Consider the following 20,012-nt stretch of genomic DNA (forward strand, 5'->3'; position numbering starts at 1 on the left):
GACGTCTTCATGGAACAAACCACTGTTCACCCGCGTGACGGTGCCGGGTTATGGACAGTATCTGGACCTGGAAGGTGCCGAAAAAGCCGGACTGGAATATCCCGCCCATGGAACCGTCTTTGGCAGCATATCTGGCCCCGTCCCAAAATCATGGTATGGGTGGTCCAACATCGCTTCCGTCTAAGCACTGTAGGTTCTCCGCTGCTCAATTGAAGAACATCTACAGGGCTCAAGCAACCACTGCTCATGCCCTGAGCTCCATTACCATGCTGCAAACAAACCAAGCTATGCACTTGGCGGAGCTTGGAGCCGCAACACTGCCGGAGAGCCCTTTGATGCCACTCTTGAATGAGGTGAGAATCACCGCTGACTACATCCTCCGCGTATCCCGCTGTCCAACTCTGTCACTGGGCAGAGGGATGGCATCAACGGTGGTTGCACAAAGGCACCTGTGGCTGACGCTCTCTGACATCCCGGATAGGGATAGAGCCGTCTACCTGGATGAACCGGTGGTAGCCGACGGGCTGTTTGGGCAATTTCTCGACACAATACAGGCAAAATGTGAGCTGAGGAAAAAGCAGACAGAAGCACTGCGCAGTATCATCCCCAGGCAAGATGTGAGACCCAAATCCAGCTCGGGCACTCGCAAACCAGCTGTACTGCCACCCCCACCGAAGAGGATGACGCGGCTGTGATTTTGATACCTCAGACGGCACAGCCACAGAACTACAGCCAAGCTCCCCGAAAGACGGCCTGGAGCAGGGGACCTCCTCCGGGGCTCCAGAGGAACTCGACATCCCGGAAGAAGAAGACACAGTCCTCCTAGCTGTGGGACTTGAGATTCAGGAGTTTCGGGAGCAGGGAGACATGTTTGCCAGTTTTCGGCGGGTGCCATTCAAAAGATGTTTTGCTGGTGTTGTTCGGGATCCCAGTCCCAAGAGGCACTACGTTTCCCCACAAATGTATTTGCACTAAAAGCCCCCACTTTGGGTGCGTTGAATGTGTTTCTGAGCACTGCAGTTGTTCCAAATGTTTGTATGGATACTCCAAATGTTTCAATAAAGACAGTTTTTTCTATGAAAACAAGTCAAAATCAAAGGGCTGCAGGCGACAGCCAAATAAGGCTGCACTTCTCTCGCACGTAGGGGGAGAGGGCAGCACCGTTCCAACAACAGTGCCGCAGGCCAGTCGCCTGGCTGCACATTTCCATATGTGGTGCGCATGCGCACTCCAACCATGGGTGGAGAGGACCGTTGCTATGGGTTACCGTTTACAGTTTCGCTGGAGACCACCCCGCTTTGTTGGCGTGGTAAACACGGCGGTAATGGCCCAAGCAGCAGAGGTTCTGAGAGAGGAGATAAATACAATGTTGGCAAAAGGAGCTATCCGTGCGGTTCCCGAGTCGGACATGAACAGAGGTTGGTACAGCCATTATTTTGTTGTTCTGAAAAAAGGGGGCGGGCTTCGTCCAATCCTGGACTTGAGAGTTCTGAACAAATACCTCCGAACATACAAGTTCAAAATGTTAACACTCAAGCAGCTTCTGAGTTCTATCAGCCCTGGCGATAGGTTCACCACGATCGACCTGACAGACGCTTACTTTGTAGCGATACACCCGGACCACAGACAGTTTCTGAGATTCGCCTTCGAGGGCAAGGCTTAAGAGTACCTCGCACTGCCTTTCGGTCTGTCTCTAGCGCCTCGCACCTTTACAAAATGTGTAGAGGCAGCGCTAGAACCTCTCAGAGAAACAGGCGTCTGCATTTTAACTTATCTGGACAACTGGGCTTTAATAGCTAGGTCCAGAGAGCGGGCGACAGTGCAGCTGCCTCAGGTTCTGTCACACATTCAGGCCCATGATTTTTGGTAAACTCTCAGAAAAGCTCGCTGATCCCAAGTCAGCAAGTTTCATTTCTCGGTCTGGAAATATGCTCCCTTACAAGCAGGGCACGTCTTTCCGACCACAGAGTGGCCGCGTTTTACCGCTGCCTCACTCAGTTTCAGTTGGGACACAAACTGCGTTTCCAGACTATCTTACAACTGATGGGAATGATGGCATCTATGATTGCAGTGGTACCACTCGGTCTACTGAAGATGCTCCCGTTCCAGCAGTGGACCCGCTCTCACCGGTTGTGTGCATGGCGTCACCGCAGCAGAAAGCTAATGATAACCACTGCCTGTATGTCGGTCCTCAGCCCTTGGCGGGAACCAGGACTGTTGTGCCGAGGTTCGCCAATAGGGAGAGTAACCTTTCGCAAGGTGGTATCCACGGATGCCTCCCTGAGGGGGTGGGGCGCGTTGTGCGATAGCATGGCGGTAAGGGGGGTTTGGACACCAGTACAATCCAAACTCCACATAAACTACCTGGAGCTCTTAGCGGTTCTGCTGGCTCTGCAACATTTCTGCCAGGTTATGTTAAACCAACATGTTCTGGTCAGGACAGACAACACCACTGTGATTTCATACATAAACAGACAGGGAGGGACTCGTTCACTTCATCTCCTGAAGCTATCACACACCCTGTTGCAGTGGTGCAACATACGCTTTCTGTCTATCAGAGCTACTCATGTCCCGGGACGACTGAATCTGGGTGCAGATTTGCTCTCCAGAGGCGGACCTCGGGTGAGAGAGTGGAGGCTTCACCCTTCCGTGGTGAGACAAATATGGTGTCTGTTTGGAACAGCAGCAGTAGATCTTTTTGCCACCAGAGCCAACACCCACTGTCCTCTGTTCTTTTCCATAATAGATCAGGATGCCCCACTGGGAGTGGATGCCCTGGCCCATCCATGGCCCAATGTACTCCTGTATGCATTCCCCCCAGTGGAAATGATACTACCTGTACTAGAGAGGGTGCACAAACAGGGTCTGTCCCTAATTTTGGTAGCACCCTGTTGGCCTGCAAAGTCATAGTATTCCGAGATAATCAGCCTGCTGGGAGCAGAGCCGTGGCAACTCCCCGTTTGCCGGGATCTCCTCACTCAGGCGGGGGGGGGGGGGGGGGGGGGGGGGGGGAGATATTTCATCCACACCCAGAGCTGTGGAAGCTGCATGCCTACCTGCTGAGAGGTCCAGCTTATTAGCCAAAGGCCTCCCCCCTGATGTGGTGGCAACAATCCGGATTGCAAGAACATCCTCCACTAGAGGCTTATATGCTTATAAATGGCGGGCTTTTGAGCAGTGGTGTGAGGACAAGCACATTGTTCCATTTCAGTACTCAATGGTGGAAGTTTTAACGTTTTTGCAGGATCTGCTGGATAAAGGTCTTTAAGTTTCCACAGTTAAGGTCTACTTGGCTGCCATTTCTGCCTGCCATATTGGTTTTAATGGAGTCACACCAGGTGCTCATCCTCTGGCTGTATGCTTCTTAAAGGGGGTGCGTAGACTCAGACCTGTGATTAAATCCAGTTTTCCTTCCTGAGATCTCACATTGGTACTAGAAGCTCTTTGTGACCCTCCATTTGAACCTTTGGAGTCAGTAGATGTGAAGTTCCTTTCATATAAGCTTGCTCTGCTTCCTGCTCTGACAACTGCAAAGTGGGTTGGAGACCTCCATGCTTTGTCCGTAAATCCTACCTGCATACACTTTTCACCTGATGGTTCCAAGGTCACCTTGCAACCTAGTGCAGCTTACCTTCCTAAGGTTATACCTTCGGACTACAGCTCCATGACTATGGAGCTTTCTAGTTTTTGTCCACCTCCTTTTGCATCTGAGGAACAAAGGAGGTTACACTTCCTGTGCCCTTTACGTGCACTGCGCAGTTACATTGACCGTACACAGACTGTGAGGTTACGTGATCAACTGTTTGTGTTTATTGCTAACCCAGAAAGGGGGAAAGCTCTGTCCAGACAAAGAATCTCTCACTGGATTGTGGAGGCTATTTTTCTAGCTTACAGCAACAGAGGTCTCCCAATGCCACGTGGTGTGAGGGCTCACTCCACCAGGGGCATAGCGACCCTTCTGGGCCCTATTTAGAGGGGTGCCCATGAGTGACATTTGTGCTACAGCCAGTTGGCCTTTGCCACACACATTTGTAAAGTTTTATCATTTGGATGTGACAACCCCTTCTGTGGCTCACTCTGTTCTCTCTGCTGGGTCTGACGTGCTGCACTAGTATGCAGTGCATGATCCAGGTTTGATGGCTGTTCTGCAGGGCGTTTATATATGTCCCATACTCATGTGTTGTACTGAGTGAATCAACTGAAAGGGAACGTAAAGTTATGCATATAACTACTGTTCCCTGAAGGAGAGTAACGAAGTACAACACATTGCTGCCCCGCTGCTCAGCTGGGCTCGGTGAATAGCGGCTACCGAACTGAGTAATGACGACGATGATGGGCAGGTATACAGTGCAGGTGGGGCCTGTCACCTGTCGTCATCACATCATTTGCCTACGAGGCGTTATTAGAGGTGGCTTCAGCCAGGGCACGCAGGGCGTGATATCCCATACTCATGTGTTGCACTTCGTTACTCTCCTTCAGGGAACAGTAGTTATATGCATAACTTTACGTTATGAAGATATGGGTGGGTTGAGGCAAGTTGCCACTTCCCAATTTATGATGGGCAACCCACATCTGCTATGTTCTCGTCTTCTCAATTTTGAGGAGGACCTAAGAGAAATTGACTTCTGTGTTATGTCTCTGTGTCATATTTACATCTCAGTGAAATAGGAAGTCATAGATTGATATATGATACTGTATACTGTGGCAGTTATTGCAATAACAATAAAAGTGAGGATAAGAAAATGGTATATAAAAAAAGTCATAACCATCATCATCTTGTTTTGACACTACCTCTGTCACTGCATACAGCCAGAGCGCAACAAACACAAGTGCTCTGAGAAAAGTATTACCCATTATCAAAAAGATTATTTAGCACACCTATAAAGTGGTGCTATTGTACTGCTAAATAGCACACAATAATTGCATTATAATTATTTCCAAACATTTACATGTTAATTGATGCCCTTATAAACAATCCCAACTACATCAATCAATAAACTCTAATCAATTTGAGTTTATTGTTTTTACAATAAATTTGAATTCTTATTGTGATCTTTTATATTATGAAATTTATAGGAATAATGAATCTAAATACAAAGGCCATTGCTTTTAAAAATGATAAAGTTGAAAGAAGGATGGTTTCCACATGAAGGTAATGATCCTTAGCTCACATCATAAACCATAATCAACCTTGTAGGGAAGCCATTATAAACGTTAGCCATGAATAGTTAAGACAGACTTTAATATCACTGATAAGGAGACTGAATAAAAAACAGCGCAAGACAGCATAGCAATTTTCGCAGAAATAGAAAGCTTTTACAGGAAGAATGAGTCAAATCTAAATAGGGTCTGAGCGATTCTTAAATAACTTTAAAAAGCTTTTTGAGATGATTCTTACAGAAGAGGATTTCATAACGTGATGACTTCTATTTTCCATTTTTGTTACTTAACAAGGGAAAGTGATAAACATAAAGAACTCCATGCATCTTTTTGATTTGTTATCGACATTGTAAGGAATTTTCTGCAAACCTTTGCAAACAATCTTCTTAAGTTGATTGGTAACACAGATGCAACAGCTCTAAATGAAGCCCTTCAATTAGTCAGGGTTAACTGATAATACGTTGAACGGAATACTAAGGGAGAAAAGATATGCAACACAAGACAACATACACTATATTGTCAAAAGCATTTGTCGATCTACTTTTACATGTACATCAACTTTGATGACACCCTATTCTTAAACCACAAGGTCCAATTTATTGATGGAGCCATCGTTACCTGCGATAGCAACTTTAACTATTCTGTAAACATCTTCCACAAGATTTTGGAGAGTGTTCATAGTTAGATGAGAAACCCAAAATTCAGAATCCAGACAACAGCAAGGGACTGGTTCTTCTCTGGAAAGGAAGAACCAGGTAAATGTATGCGAAAGCACTACACACCACAGTCAGTTACCACTCAAAAATGAAGCGACGGGCTGATGTCTCCCTCCTAGTCTCAGCTCCTTAAGAAACCCAGTAATTAGACTCTGATCAGCAGCACCTGCCAGGGGACGCTCTAGAGCAGAGGGTGGAAAGAAACACACACACACACACACACACACACACACTTACACAAACTGTGCACCAACACAGAGACCTGAAAACTGGGAATTTAAAATACACCGGGATTTCCACTCAGAGCAACAGGTGTCCTTTTAAGTGATGGAAATAATCCTCTAATGTGGACACTTAGACTTAAATAAAAAGTAAATTAGAATTTAGTTTCACGGTCATTATTTATGTGAACTGTTTTTAGGATTTAACATTCAGTTGCTGTTGTCAGTGAATGCATTATGCTTACAAGAAGATTATAAAGTACTCAGGTATTTGGGACAGATGAGTGTTTCAGCTGAAAGGGAAATACAATTAAAAGTAAAAGTCTCAAATAATTTCTTGTTTTTTCAGCCACTCGACTACATTTCTTACTTTACACATGTGGTTTGCGAAGGACTTTTGCCATTATGTCCTGACACTAAATGATGAGATTAATCAATACTATTTTGGTCTGGAGTCTGTTTGCTCGGGTCGCTAACAAAACTCTGACCAAGTGTAAAGCTGAAAGAATGAGACGTGCTCAAATGGTGACTGTACATGTTTGTTTAGGGAACAGAACTTAATTTTTCTACACTTTGCCCCATTACATCCAGAAATGTATTTTATTGCTCAACACCACCTATGTTTTATTAGCTCAACACAAAGTAGTGCATGAAAGTGAAGTGGAAGGATTTATAATTTCCAAATTTTTTTTTACAAATAAAAATTGGAAGAGTGTGGTCTCCAGTGAGTTCAGCCACCTTTCCTTTGATGTCCCAAAATAAAATCCAATAAAGCCTTTGTGTGCAATTTAATGTGAGTATAAATACAGCTGCTCTTTGAGGGCCTCATAGCTTTGTTAGAGAACATTCGTGAACATGCCGCATCTTGGAGACCAAGGAATGGATAACGTTGTAGAGAAGGTTAATGCTGGCTTAAGTTACTAAACAATTTCCCAAGCATTGTACATCTCTCAGAGCACTGTTCAATCTACCATCTGAAAATGGACAGAGCATAGTGCAACAGCAAACCTAAAATGTCCGTCCATCTAAACTAATAGCTCATGTGGCAGAATCTGTCCACAAGACAACTATTAGTCATGCACTCCACAAATCTGGCCTTTATGAACTTGCAAAAACAAAGACATTGTTGAAAGTAAGACATAGGGCACCCTGTTCGCAGTTTGTCACAACTCATATAGGGGACAACACACGCTTGTAGAAGAAAGTGCTCAAGTCAGAGGTTAAACATTTTTGACCTATAAGCGGATGTGTAGGTCAATGTGTGTTGGACTATGAACAATGAACATCACCCTGAACACACCATCCACACACTGACCCATAGTTGTTGCAGCATTATGCTGTGGTGATGCTTTTCTTCTGCAGGGAAATTTATGGAAAAATACATGAAGCTACATACACTGTAATACAAGAAGAAAACCTGTCAGAAGCAGCAAAAGACTTGACACTGTGGAAGAAGTCTACCTTTCAGGAGGAAACCATAAATTCACATCCAGAGCTAAAGTGGAATGATTTCGATTAAAGCATATTTATGTGTTAGAATGGCCCAGTCAAAGTCCAGAGTTAAAACCAAACAAGATTTTTTGTCAAGACTTAAAGATGATAGATGCTCTCCATTGAATATGACTCAAGTTGGGCTATTTTGCAGAGAACAAATGGCAAAAAAAGTCAATTTCTACATGTGCAAAGCTCTGTGGCAAGTCGTTTTTGCCATTAGCGCTCTGTAGCGCCAACATAAAGGTAAAGTCTAAAGAACCTATGACGAGGATGTTAGCTGCCATTTTTGTGACCCTAGACCTGTTAAAGTCATGAATGGAGGGAAGGTCAAGCTTGATGATCCTCTCTGCAGGTCTAATTGTTCACTGCACTTTGGACCTGTCCTGCATTGTAGATGAGCCAAACCACACAGAGATGGATAAGCACAAAGCAGACTGAATGATGCAGATGGACAGGAGCTCCTGTGGAAGGTTGTACTTCTCGGGTTGCCGTAGGAAGTACAGTCTCTGCTGAGCCTTCTTCCGAACAGTGTCTATGTGTGAGGACCACCTCAGGTCCCGAGAAAAGGTGGCTCCTAGGAACCGGAAGTGATCCACAGTGTTGTTGAGGATAGTGAGGGGAGGGAGTGTAGGGGGTGCTCTCTGGTAGGGGGTGTTCCACTGTCATCTCCACTGTCTTTAGTGGGTTTATCTGCAGGTGGTTCTGAGTGCACCAGTGGACCAACCGATCCACTTTCTGTCTGTATGCAGACTCGTCATTGTTCTGAAATAGACCAATGATGGACAGGTTCGCTGAGATGCAGTCATTTTGTTCATAGAGAAGAGTGGAGAGAGAACACACCCCTGGGGAGCACCGGTGTTGATGGTTCTTGAGCAGGAGATGCATAGCTACATTACAAAAATCTAAACTCCCAATAAAATACATTAAAGTTTGTGGCTGTAACATGACAAAATATGAAAAGGTTCAAAGGGTGTAAATACTTTTGCAAAGCACTGTGCTTGCTAAGGTTTTATTTAACAGTTATCACCTTGGCCTCCAGTAAGAGCTGACAGCTGTGACAGACTGAAATGATCCCAGGAGAGGAAAAGCTAACTGCCAGACCACCAGTCAGTCAAACATCTGACACAGCGCTGCGGACAGGGGCTTCTTCAGCTCCAGACACACGCTCTTAAAGCCTGTCTGGGGAAATTATGGATCAGACTGGGGTGTCAAATGGCTGTTGCTTCTGAAGTATGTGACCTCTCTGGCAGCAGTTAATGAGGTAGTCAGCGAGCTGAAGGAAGCAATATGCAGGACCTACAGAGAAAGCACATCAAACAGAAGCAACGACTCCTCTATGTCACACTTTGGAAGAGCTGAAGAGATCGTATTTCTCAGGACAACTCTTCAGTAGAAAAAAGTTAGTAAAGTTAACCAGGCTTAAGATTTGAGGATGCACAACTTCATATTGGAATGCGTCCCAGCGTCTTGTTTCGCTCTGCCCGTGTAGACTGACTGATTTTTCTGCTGCCGTTAAGGATGTGGGCTGCTCTTCGGTTTCATCTTCTACCTGCTATCAAGCTTTACCTGCTTGGCTTTAAGGTCCTGCTGGCTCAGCTGCTAAACAAACCTTTAAAACTGCCAGGTTAGTGTTTTCCCCTTTTAGTTGTTCATTTCACCAAACGTTGGACATGTTATTCAAGTTTGTGTCGATCCCCAATAACGTAGCGTTGGCTTATACATAGTGAACGGGAGTATGTATGTGAATGCAGGAGTTACCCGGCTCATTAAAACCTGGTGAGCAGTTTTAGCTTTATCATTTCGTCATGGGCTGACTCTATGCGTGTTATGCTAAGGTAGCCATGGTAGCTAGGTTAAGAAAAAGAGCTGAAAACACAGGTCTTAAAAAGCTTTCTTGGGATTTTATATTGCCGAATTTGCCTGGTTAACCCACTAACTACAGTAAACATTAAATCTTGCGCTCCTAAGCATTTGTATTTGTTTCAGAGTGATGCGAGTTGAAATAGTAACTTTTTGTGATGCAGTTTGGTTTACAGAAGCTGAAGTCATGAGCTCACGTTCGACATTGGCCAATCTAATTGCTTTGCTGCAGGATTTAAGTTTAATGTGAGCTTATATATACACATCTCCACATTTTTTTCTTGTATACAGTTAATGTTTGGTTACTTTAATTTAACTTCAAGTTATTTGAGTTTACCTTTACTACGGACGCATAAATTTGTTCAAAATCTGGATAGACGATGATTTATTATTCTATAGATTACACCTGCACAATATCAGGAAAATCTGTAGATTTTGTAATTGTGATTCTGTTGGTAAAAATGAAGTTAACTGATTGCGATTAACTCATATTTGTCTGACACTGTTCTTTTTTTTTTTAAACCAATGTTTAGACCACTCTCTGTGAGCTTTTCTCAGCCATTACAATATACACTCACCGGCCACTTAATGAGGTACACATGTCCAACTCGTTAACGCAAATTTCTAATCAGCCAATCACATGGCAGCAACTCAATACATTTAGGCATGTAGACATGGTCAAGACGATCTGCTGCAGTTCAAACCGAGCATCAGAATGGGAAGAAAGGTGATTTAAGTGACTTTGAACGTGGCATGGTTGTTGTTGCCAGACGGCCTGGTCTGGTATTTCAGAAACTGTTGATCTACTGGGATTTTCACGCACTACCATCTCTAGGGTTTACAGAGAATGGTCCGAAAAAGAGAAAATATCCAGTGAGCAGCAGTTCTGTGGGCGCAAATGCCTTGTTGAGGTCAGAGGAGGATGGCCAGACTGGTTGAGCTGATAGAAAGACAACAGTTACTCAAATAACCACTCATTACAACCAAGGCATGCAGACGAGCATTTCTGAACACACAACACGTAAAACCTCGAGGCAGATGGGCTACAGCAGCAGAAGACCACACCGGGTGCCACTCCTGTCAGCTAAGAACAGGAAACTGAGGCTACAATTTGCACAGGCTCACCAAAACTGGACAATAGAAGATTGGAAAAACGTTGCCTGGTCGGATGAGTCTCGATATCTGCTGTGACATTTGGATGGTAGGGTTAGAATTAGGCGTCAACAACATGAAAGCATGGATCCATCCTGCCTTGTATCAACGGTTCAGGCTGGTGGTGGTGGTGTAATGGTGTGGGTGATATTATCTTGGCACACTTTGGGCCCATTAGTACTAACTGAGCATTGTGTCAACGCCACAGCCTACCTGAGTATTGTTGCTGACCATGTCCATCCCTTTATGACCACAGTGTACCCATCTTCTGATGGTTACTTCCAGCAGGATAATGCGCCATGTCATAAAGCACGAATCATGTCAGACTGGTTTCTTGAACATGACAATGAGTTCAATGTACTCAAATAGCCTCCACAGTCACCAGATCTCAATCCAAAAGAGCACCTTTGGGATGTGGTGGAACGGGAGATTCCATCATGGATGTGCAGCCGACAAATCTGCAGGAATGTTCCCAGTACCTTGTTGAATCTATGCCACGAAGGATTAAGGCAGTTCTGAAGGCAAAAGGGGGTCCAACCCGGTACTAGCAAGGTGTACCTAATAAAGTGGCCGGGGAGTGTATATGCCGGGTGTGAACATTAAGGGCACCTGGCCAAATATGTTTTCTGTATGCACAAGGCGTTAGTGCATGACACTTAAAATACCAGATAATGGATCCAAGCACTCCTTTGTGACTGCAATATTGCAAACACTGATAATACAATAAGGATTGTTATTCAAGATATTGTGAAGTTCTACTTTGAATTTTTACTAATTAAATGTGATGATCTGATATGGAATTTATGGAATTTGGATTGATCTTAAATTGGACTGAAATTAATTCTGTATAAATTGAGATGTTTGTTGGGAATTGGCGATATATGAATAAAGTAAATAAAATTCAACTGAATGTAACATATATGGTAACGCGTTGATTTACAATTTGAAGAATGTTTTTACATCAAGTCTATGTGGGTTTTACAAGTTGTCAACAGCATAGGCTAATTACAAGGAATTCTTATATTAAATAAATAAAATTTTCTTCGATATCTATTTCCTCTTCTGACTCCACCAGTGATGCCCAGACAACATGGCAAGGTTGCCATAGTGACAGGAGGAGGCAGGGGAATCGGCTATGAGGTGGTCCGGCACTTGGCCAGACTGGGAGCACATGTTATTATAGGTACAGTATCAAGCACCTGATCATTGACCTACAAGTTAAGATATATAAAAATGGAAATGTATACATAAAATTTTCTTTCATCTTAATAAAAATATGTATAACTTGGATAAAGAGTTTTATATATTTATATTCCAAGTTGTTTTACAACACACTAATTTGGAAGGGAGTTAACATTAAGGGAATCTCCAAGACAACAAAATAAATAAAAGAAAAAAACTATAGAAAGTGAAGGATCAAGAATACAGAGAAATGTTTTTAAAGATGGGATAGATTCTAATATTGTTTTTTTTACTGAATCATCAGAATCTGCCATAAGAGCTTTTGTGGATTATCCATGAGCAGCTTTACTAAAAAGGTCAGATTTCCTAAAGTCTCTATATTCTTTCTTCTATTAGGAATAAAAACACACCAGGAAACATAGGAGAAATATCACAAATGCTATTGAGTCTGAAAACATTAAACAAACCAAAGGTGAAAGGAATGACTGGGCTCCTAGAATTTCATGAGCTTCTACACAAAAGTGGAAATCCAAAGTGATTTTGACTCATCGACCACCTGCCGGCTTGTCATTTGGTTGCTTTAGCAATCCCTGTCTGCCCTCAGGTGTGTTCCCGACTTCAGCCACCTCAATTGGTGACTTGCAGCTATATTGCTCCTGCAAGGGGGATCAGGAGCCACTCTCCATAGCCCTGCTGCGCACAAGGGAAATATGAGTGTATGAGAATAAAATTGTCCGTCAAATAGTTTTCAATTCATTGTGGTATTAGCATTGCAGTGCAAAGTTGTTGGACTGACCTCTTAACAAGCACAAAAGTTGAAGCAATCAAAATACCAGTTATATAAATGTTATTTATGTACTCTTACATTATGGGTGGGCAAACAAAAAAAGGTGAGAAAGAAATTATTTATGGAAAAAATTCAAATCTCAGTTTGTCTGCTATTTGCGTGAGCAATAAACTTCATTGTATTTCTCCCAACAAATAATAGATGATGGATCTCCCAGCAGAGGTTTGTAGTATTTTTGCTGTTTTGCGAGCGTCACTCAAGCAGAGAGACTTTAGATTGTTGCACTGTTACAAAATCAGTTCCATCGACTATTGTGTTTAGATTCTACAGCAGAAAGTCAGAGTCTGAGTGTTCTTCGCTAGAATACTAGTTGTACAATAATGAGATTTGCCAAGTATTTGAGAGTGTGCTACGGATGAATAAATAAATCATACAAGAACTCAGTCAAGTGTCTATTGTGGCTTCAGACGATCCTTTGTGTTTTTTGACTAATCCCACAGCTGATGACTGTGCATCTATCTCCACTGCAAATCCACCAACTGAATTCATGGAGTATGAATATTTAGGGTAAAGTGGCTACGGCTCTGATAATGGAGGGGATGCATGTTTCAGGTGGAGTTTTGGTGTAGTGCCCGCATGAGGAGGAGGAGAGTTTGTTTTGAGCCTCTGCACTGTCAAATAATAGATGGTGGATAACAGGGTTGAAATGGTGGTAAAGTGCCTTGCAAAACATATTTAGATTTATTTATTTGAACTTTTCCTCATTTTCTCGTGTTACAGCCATAATTTAAAAACATTTTAGTGGGATTTGGCGTGATACACTAACACAGAGTAGTGCATAACTGTAAAATGAAAGTAAACTGATACAGGTTTTTCCAATTTCTGGACAAAGTAAATTCTGAAGAGATTGAAGTATCCCACTTTACTCTCCAACCCCTAAATAAAATCCAGCCAATTGCCTTTAGAACTTACCTAGTTAGTAAACTGAGCCACCCATGTGTATGTTAATGTCAGCACAAATCCAGCTGTTCTGTGAAGGCCTCAGAGGTTTGTTAGAGAACATTAGTGAACAGCATCATGAAGGGCAAGGAACACACCAGAAAGGTCAGGGGTAAAGTTGTGAAGAAGTTTAAAGCAGGGTTAGCTATGAAAACAATATCCTAAGCGGGGCTGCAGAGTGGTGCAGCTGTTAACACTGTTGCTCTCCAATATTCCCAAATAGAAACCCATAAAAAGTCCCATTCACAGTATGCCACAAGCCAGGTAGGAGATGCACCAAATATGTGGAAGAAGATCCTCTTGTTTGATGAGATCAAAATGGAAATTTCTGGCCAATGTGTGTTGGAAAAAATAACGCTAAAAACTTCATGAATGCTATTTTTCAGCAGGGACAGGGAAATGAACTGATGGGAAGATACATGGAGCTAATTGCAGGTCAATACCATATTAACACCACTAGGAGGATGCAGAAGATTCAGGAACACAACTGAACTTTAGCTTCTAGATCTACAACTCTAAGCATAAAGCCAGAGCTACAATAAAGGGCTTTGAATCAAAGCATGTATGAGAGTGTCCCAGTCAAAATCCAGACATAAATCCAATTGAGAATCTGTAGCAAGACTTCAAACCTGATGTTCACAGACACTCTTGATTTTATATGACTGAATTAAAAAGATTTTGCAAGGAAGTTAGGAAAAAAACCTAATTTATTATCGCAATATCACTGTTCGCAATATGAAGATCATGAACAACTGCCTTGAGTGTTAGCTAATTATTTAGGTACCATGCATTCAGTCTGTCTGTGCAACAAAGTATAAAATGTTTTACAAGGTAAACTACAACTGAGTTGTTTCATTCCCAAAGCATCAGAAGCAACTTTTTCAATAAAACCTTGTGGCTGAGATGGAAATGATGATGATTTTGTTTTGTTTAGTTTTTTAGTAGCTGCATAGACAACTCATTATCTGGGGTCTATGTTTGCTATGAACCTAAAGCAGACAAACAGTAACACTTTTTAATTTTTTTGTTTATCACATGCCATATTGTCATCACAACAGTCATTTATATTATCACATATCGCATGTTTTCCTAATATCCTGCTGCCCTACTCTGGATATTCACAGCTGGTAGATACATAACCCCAAATACCGGCAGCGGCAAATGCAGTAGAAGGTAGGTCTACAAAGTACCGACTCAGGGAGCTGAATAAGTACCACATACAACTTGTGAGATTTCTTATATGTAGAGAATTATAAAAACCATCTATCATGTACTTTCCTCCTCATGGTTGTACAATAATCACATCTCAATCAAAATTTCAGTGAAATACATTTAAGTTTGTGATTGTAATGTGACAATATGAAAGGTTCAACGAGTATGAATGCGTTTTCAGGACATTTGATTTTTTTTATATAACACAGCTGTGTGCACAAAGAACATTGTTGCTTAGTGGGATTTTTTACAGGGAGAATATAACAGACTGGAATACAAAAAATATTTAAGGTGACGAAAATAGGGAATGAAGAACTGCAGGCTTTGTGTGAAGTAATGATGGTCTGAGCTTTTCTTTTCCAAGAACAAGCTGACTAGGAAGCTTACCTACAACAAGGCCTATCATATGATTTTAATAGAAAAATAACGAAACATGAATTTAAATGGACATAGTCATAAATTCCCCCCTTTTTAATTTTAATTCTGGATAATACCCAGATTTCTTGGTGACTACACAGAGGGTCTTCTGACCATTTTCGAACCTTATTTATACCTGCATTCATCCTGTTAGCAAATTCGCTGCCATCATATTCGAAAGAAATCCGGTATAGAAGTGATAGTGTTGTGATTTAAAACAGCAAATTAAAACAAACATGAATGACAGCAGTTAGTTTTCATGGTCAAATATCTCAGTTTATAAAATATGTCCTACATTCATGTGGGACAAAATGTCTTGGTGATCACTGTAAATAAGTTCCCTTCCTTCCTCTACCTGATAAACTCTCCTCATCTTGCCTCTTGCAGCTATTTCATGCACAAAATTTAAGATCCACTCCCTTGATGGACGATAATGTCACTGTTAGCAGTAGCAGATTGCGCTCCTCAGAACTTCATGAATCTGCCTGCATGATTTGTTTTCTGTATTCATTTTACAGTCTGACAGGCGAACTGTGTCCATGTGGCATAAATATATTCAACAGGGATGGGTGCAGAATAAACAGAGTTCGTGCCTTTCATTTATTAACCTTGAAATTAGAGCTATTTAGTAAATCTTAATAGTTTTTTTTCTTTTAACATCTGAATAAAAGTTATTCCAAGCAAGTTCCATTTAGGTTTTTCTTTTTTTAAAAATCAGAATTCATATGAGGTCAAATGCATTAGTTTCTATCAAATGTTATCTTTAGGGTGGAACATTTTTTGTATCATGGCACAGGTTATTGTGTATTGCAACAGTCTTCATACCACTTAAGCATTTTCACATTTTGTCACAGTACAGCGATAATCTTCAACATACTGTAATGGGATTTTGTTTGACAGACCAGCACAAGGTCTTGCGTATTTCTGTAATGGAAGAAAAATTGGTTCATGGTTCTTAAATGTATTTTTTCAAATAAAAATGTAAAAAGTGTGACATGGATTTGTTTTTAATCTTCCTGACTTAATACTTTGTTGAGCCACATTCACTGCTAATTTTTTGTGGGAGACCTACTGCCTGAAGGTTTTGCCATTTTGCAAAGCTCAGTCAGACTGGATGGCGAGTAAACTTCAATGTTTGAACTTTGCCACAGATTCTTACATTGATCTAGGTCTGGACTTTGACTAGGCCTTTCCAACACGTTTTAATCTAAACCATTTCATTGTATCTCTGGCTGTATGTTTAGCTCTGCTGGAAGGTAACCCTCCTCTCATCTTAGGCCTTTTGCAAATTCTAACAGGTTTTCTTACAGGATTACTGTATATTTTGCTCCATCCATCCTTTCATCCGCTTCCCTGTCCCTACTGAAGGAAAGCATCAAATTGGCAGGAGGATTTTAGTTTTTAACTACAAAAATATTTTGCATGTTGACCAAAAAGTTCAGTTTTGGTCTCCTCTGAACAGATAGACGATAGTTTGAAAAGTGATCTGCGGGGTTGTGCAAAGCTTCCGGACTAATTTCGCTATTGAACCACTTCTGAAGAAAAATGGTTGCACGGGTTCCGTAGACGTTTTGTGTAGTGTAACGCCTGTCTTTAAATGTGTCAACGACGTTAAAGTGATTGTTTACAACAGCAAAAAAAAAAGAGAGATGGGAAGACTCCAACCTTCTCCTGTCTGCTGCCTGTGTGTTTGTGTGACCCTTGTGGCATTTCATATGGAGGAGCCGCATGCGTGAGTGTTTGAACCGCAGTGCATCAGGGCAAATAATGCTGTGCCCTTGAAAAGCCCAGTGTTATAATCCATGGTTAGTGTGTCAGTGTGCACATCCAAAGGGGAAATGTGAATGTGTGTCTTGCCTAGTATTGGTTCATGTGAAACAGCTGGTATGTGTGTCTTGAAGTTTCTCATATTTACTGTTCTGTTTCTAATGTTTTGAGTTCTAAAATTAAGATGAGTTGAATTGTACTGTCGTTTTTGCATGGTGTTGAGACATTTGTAATTACATAGTTGAAAAATGTGATAATACAGAATTAAAGGGAACATGTAGGGCAGCAAACGACATCCATCTCATTCCTTCTGCCCTTGTCTCTGCATCTTTTCACTTTGTTTTGCTTTGAAATTTTATTTCAGACTCAACTTAGTTTTTAAGTAAATCCAAACTCTTTCCATGTGCATGTCAGGTTAAGCTGCAGTCAGAGTAAGAGGCTGGGAAATGTATTTGCTAATTACTGAAGTTTATATTTTTAGGTTTAAATTTGAAATGAAACAGTTATCTTTTTTTTTTTGTGAACCACATTTTAAAAATAGATGTAGGGATATCACTACTGTTGTCCTGCATATTTATGTTTTAAATTATTAAGATTATATTATAATAGGCTTATATTGTTTCCATGTTTTGGGGGTTTTGGTGAGGTGTTTGAGTAATTTGTTACATTTTAACTCTACTTTATTATAAATTCATAATGAATGATCCAGCAAACATGAAACTGTTCATTTGTTTTATGTCAGTCTGAATCTTTTAACTTTTTGTGCAGTTTTATTTGTTAACCTTCCACAATAAAAAAAGAAGACAAAGGAAAAACTCTAAAATAGTTAGAAACGCATAAAAATGTAATGCCATCCCTAATTGTTTATTCCACATTTAACTCAAATCAGCGACAGTTGTGGTAATCACTGTCAACAAACTGGATCTCTGCTTCACAACTAGGTGTCTGCTGTGGCCAGCAGGTAGTTTGGATCCACTCCTTCTGAGTAAGCTGCTCAAGCAGTTTCAGGTTTGAAGGCTTTCATTTTACACTGCTATTTTCAGATCTTCCCATAGATGTTTAAGAGGATTAAGACTGAGGCTCATGCACACCCATTTAGGAATAATTCTGCATTTTTCAGCCGGATGTTTCGTTAGACAATTGTTTTTTTTTTTTTATATGGAAATTGAATCCATCCATTCTTACTTACTTGCCTACAACAAAAAAAACACCCTATATTTAAAATTTTCAGTCTGTTTCTAATTTCATACTTTTTAAAAGAAGGTCCTTGTGAGAACCTCCCCTTTATTAAAAACATTTGCTCTCTCTTTTTTGAAAAGAAGATGCATCACTTTAAAAGCCAGATGTTTCTTTCAGCTGCAGCACTCTAGTTTTTTTTTAAGGTTTAAAAAAAGTTTTTAAGGTATTTTTTGTTTTTTTGTTTCTGCTTTTCGAAAGATTTAGCGATTTGTGTTCTCAGATCTTTTTTAGGACACAGTGTGCACCATGCCAAGATATGCCAGGTGGTGTTTGGCTAATGGCTCCTTGGAGCCTAGTATCTTGGTGCAAAAACACTATTTTATGCCTGTCAAACGGAGTTATCTCGGACATCTTTCAACTGAAGGAATATGAAGAAATTATATGCTTTGGCCACGTTTTAGCCTAATTCTGCTAATGATGACGGGGCCGATGAGACGCACATATTAAAAGATCTGTTTATCAGGCCTTAACTGGAAACGAGTGTTAAAAACGGCTCAAATTAAGAGGAAATTCGTTGCTTGATTTCCTGTAGCTTGATTTCCCTTGCAATACCAAACAAATACAAATTGAAGAACACTTCGAAAGACCTAATAAAACCTAGATTGTTATACTAAAATCAACATCCACAATTCACAGTGAGATTATGCTTTGCATTAAACTCTTTGAAATCAATACATCTTTCTCAGCACCGAATAGCTTTTATCCAGACCTCATTTAATTCGAAGGACCACTCCTGGAAAATATGCTCTTGTAAAATAAAAAAAATAGAAGACTTGCATAACAGAAAAGCTGCATGTTTTTTTCTTTAAAAGCCTTGAAGGCCTTGTCAGACAAAATATTCATCTGTGTCTCTGTGTAACTCTATTTTAGGTGGAAGGGATGAGCAGGAGGGTCTTGCTGCCATCAAAAGGATTTGTGAAGAGTACAAGGAAGCCAAAGGTAGCACTGTAAACACATTAGCATGCACACAAATTCTTCTAGAGAAGCATACTTGATTTAGCAATACAATATTTGTGGAAAAGCTACACCTGCTTGCACATCTGCATAGAAAAGAGAAGCATTCAGTAAGCTACTCTTAACTTGGCGGAGTCCCCATAATGTACTATGATGAACAAAGGGATTCAAAAAGAAATGCTGCAGGAATAAAAACACTACATAAAATACCACAATGTTAGCCTTTATCCTGCTGCTGTTTTCTGCATGTAGATGCCAGGCTGTCCAACAGCCGGAAACTCACAACCTTTTATTTCAACCTGTGGCAACCATTCAAAGGAGCTATACCGAGGCAGAGGATAAAAGGACATCATGGCAAAAGATAAATGAAAGAAAAAACGTGGTTGTAAAGGATGTAAGAGAAGGAATGGAGCAGCAGAGGAGGCGATAGAGATAAGAGAAGACAATTGATAGCTGAAATTTATCACCTAATCTGCTGAAGCTTACAGGGTTCTCTGTAACTCCAGTCTTGAGAAATTAAATCGGCTGACCTTCACAGCACCATCAATTCCACCAGTGTCGTGACAGAGGTGTCATAAGTTATCCTTTTCTCTGCTCAAGTGGCCTCGAGGTTTAACTGCATTGTATTTCCGTCGCAATTTACCTCAAAATTAAGTCCAAGAAGTTGAACTTGACAGAATTTCTAAAAACATATTACGTAATACATATAACTGATATTACATGTAATTTTACTACAGTGGGCTTTATGTACATTTGCCCCTGATAAATTAGACAACTATCCAAATGCATTTTTTTTTTTTTGGTTCTTTGAATTAAGAGATGCACCTACCAGAATCTTGTAACTTATTTTCT

At 41.1% G+C, this 20,012-nt stretch overlaps 1 protein-coding gene across 6 annotated transcripts in view; it reads left to right on the forward strand.

Moving 5' to 3' along the window:
- The window catches only part of LOC124871460 (dehydrogenase/reductase SDR family member on chromosome X-like), a 63,213-nt gene that overhangs the window by 19,859 nt on the left and 23,342 nt on the right, over positions 1–20,012 (forward strand). Inside the window, exons 1-4 of one of the 6 annotated variants that reach the window (XM_047370768.1) lie at positions 8,706–8,990; positions 9,081–9,215; positions 11,679–11,786; positions 19,077–19,145. In XM_047370768.1, coding sequence (XP_047226724.1) covers positions 9,110–9,215; positions 11,679–11,786; positions 19,077–19,145 — 283 coding nt within the window. In that variant the 5' untranslated portion in view covers positions 8,706–8,990; positions 9,081–9,109. Of the gene's footprint in view, positions 1–8,705; positions 8,991–9,011; positions 9,216–9,277; positions 9,368–11,678; positions 11,787–19,076; positions 19,146–20,012 lie in introns of those variants that run through there. The other 5 variants (XM_047370769.1, XM_047370773.1, XM_047370772.1 and 2 more) reach the window with 5 other exon arrangements.

The sequence above is a fragment of the Girardinichthys multiradiatus genome, chromosome 7 (assembly GCF_021462225.1).
Source record: "Girardinichthys multiradiatus isolate DD_20200921_A chromosome 7, DD_fGirMul_XY1, whole genome shotgun sequence".
Lineage (NCBI taxonomy): Eukaryota > Metazoa > Chordata > Actinopteri > Cyprinodontiformes > Goodeidae > Girardinichthys > Girardinichthys multiradiatus.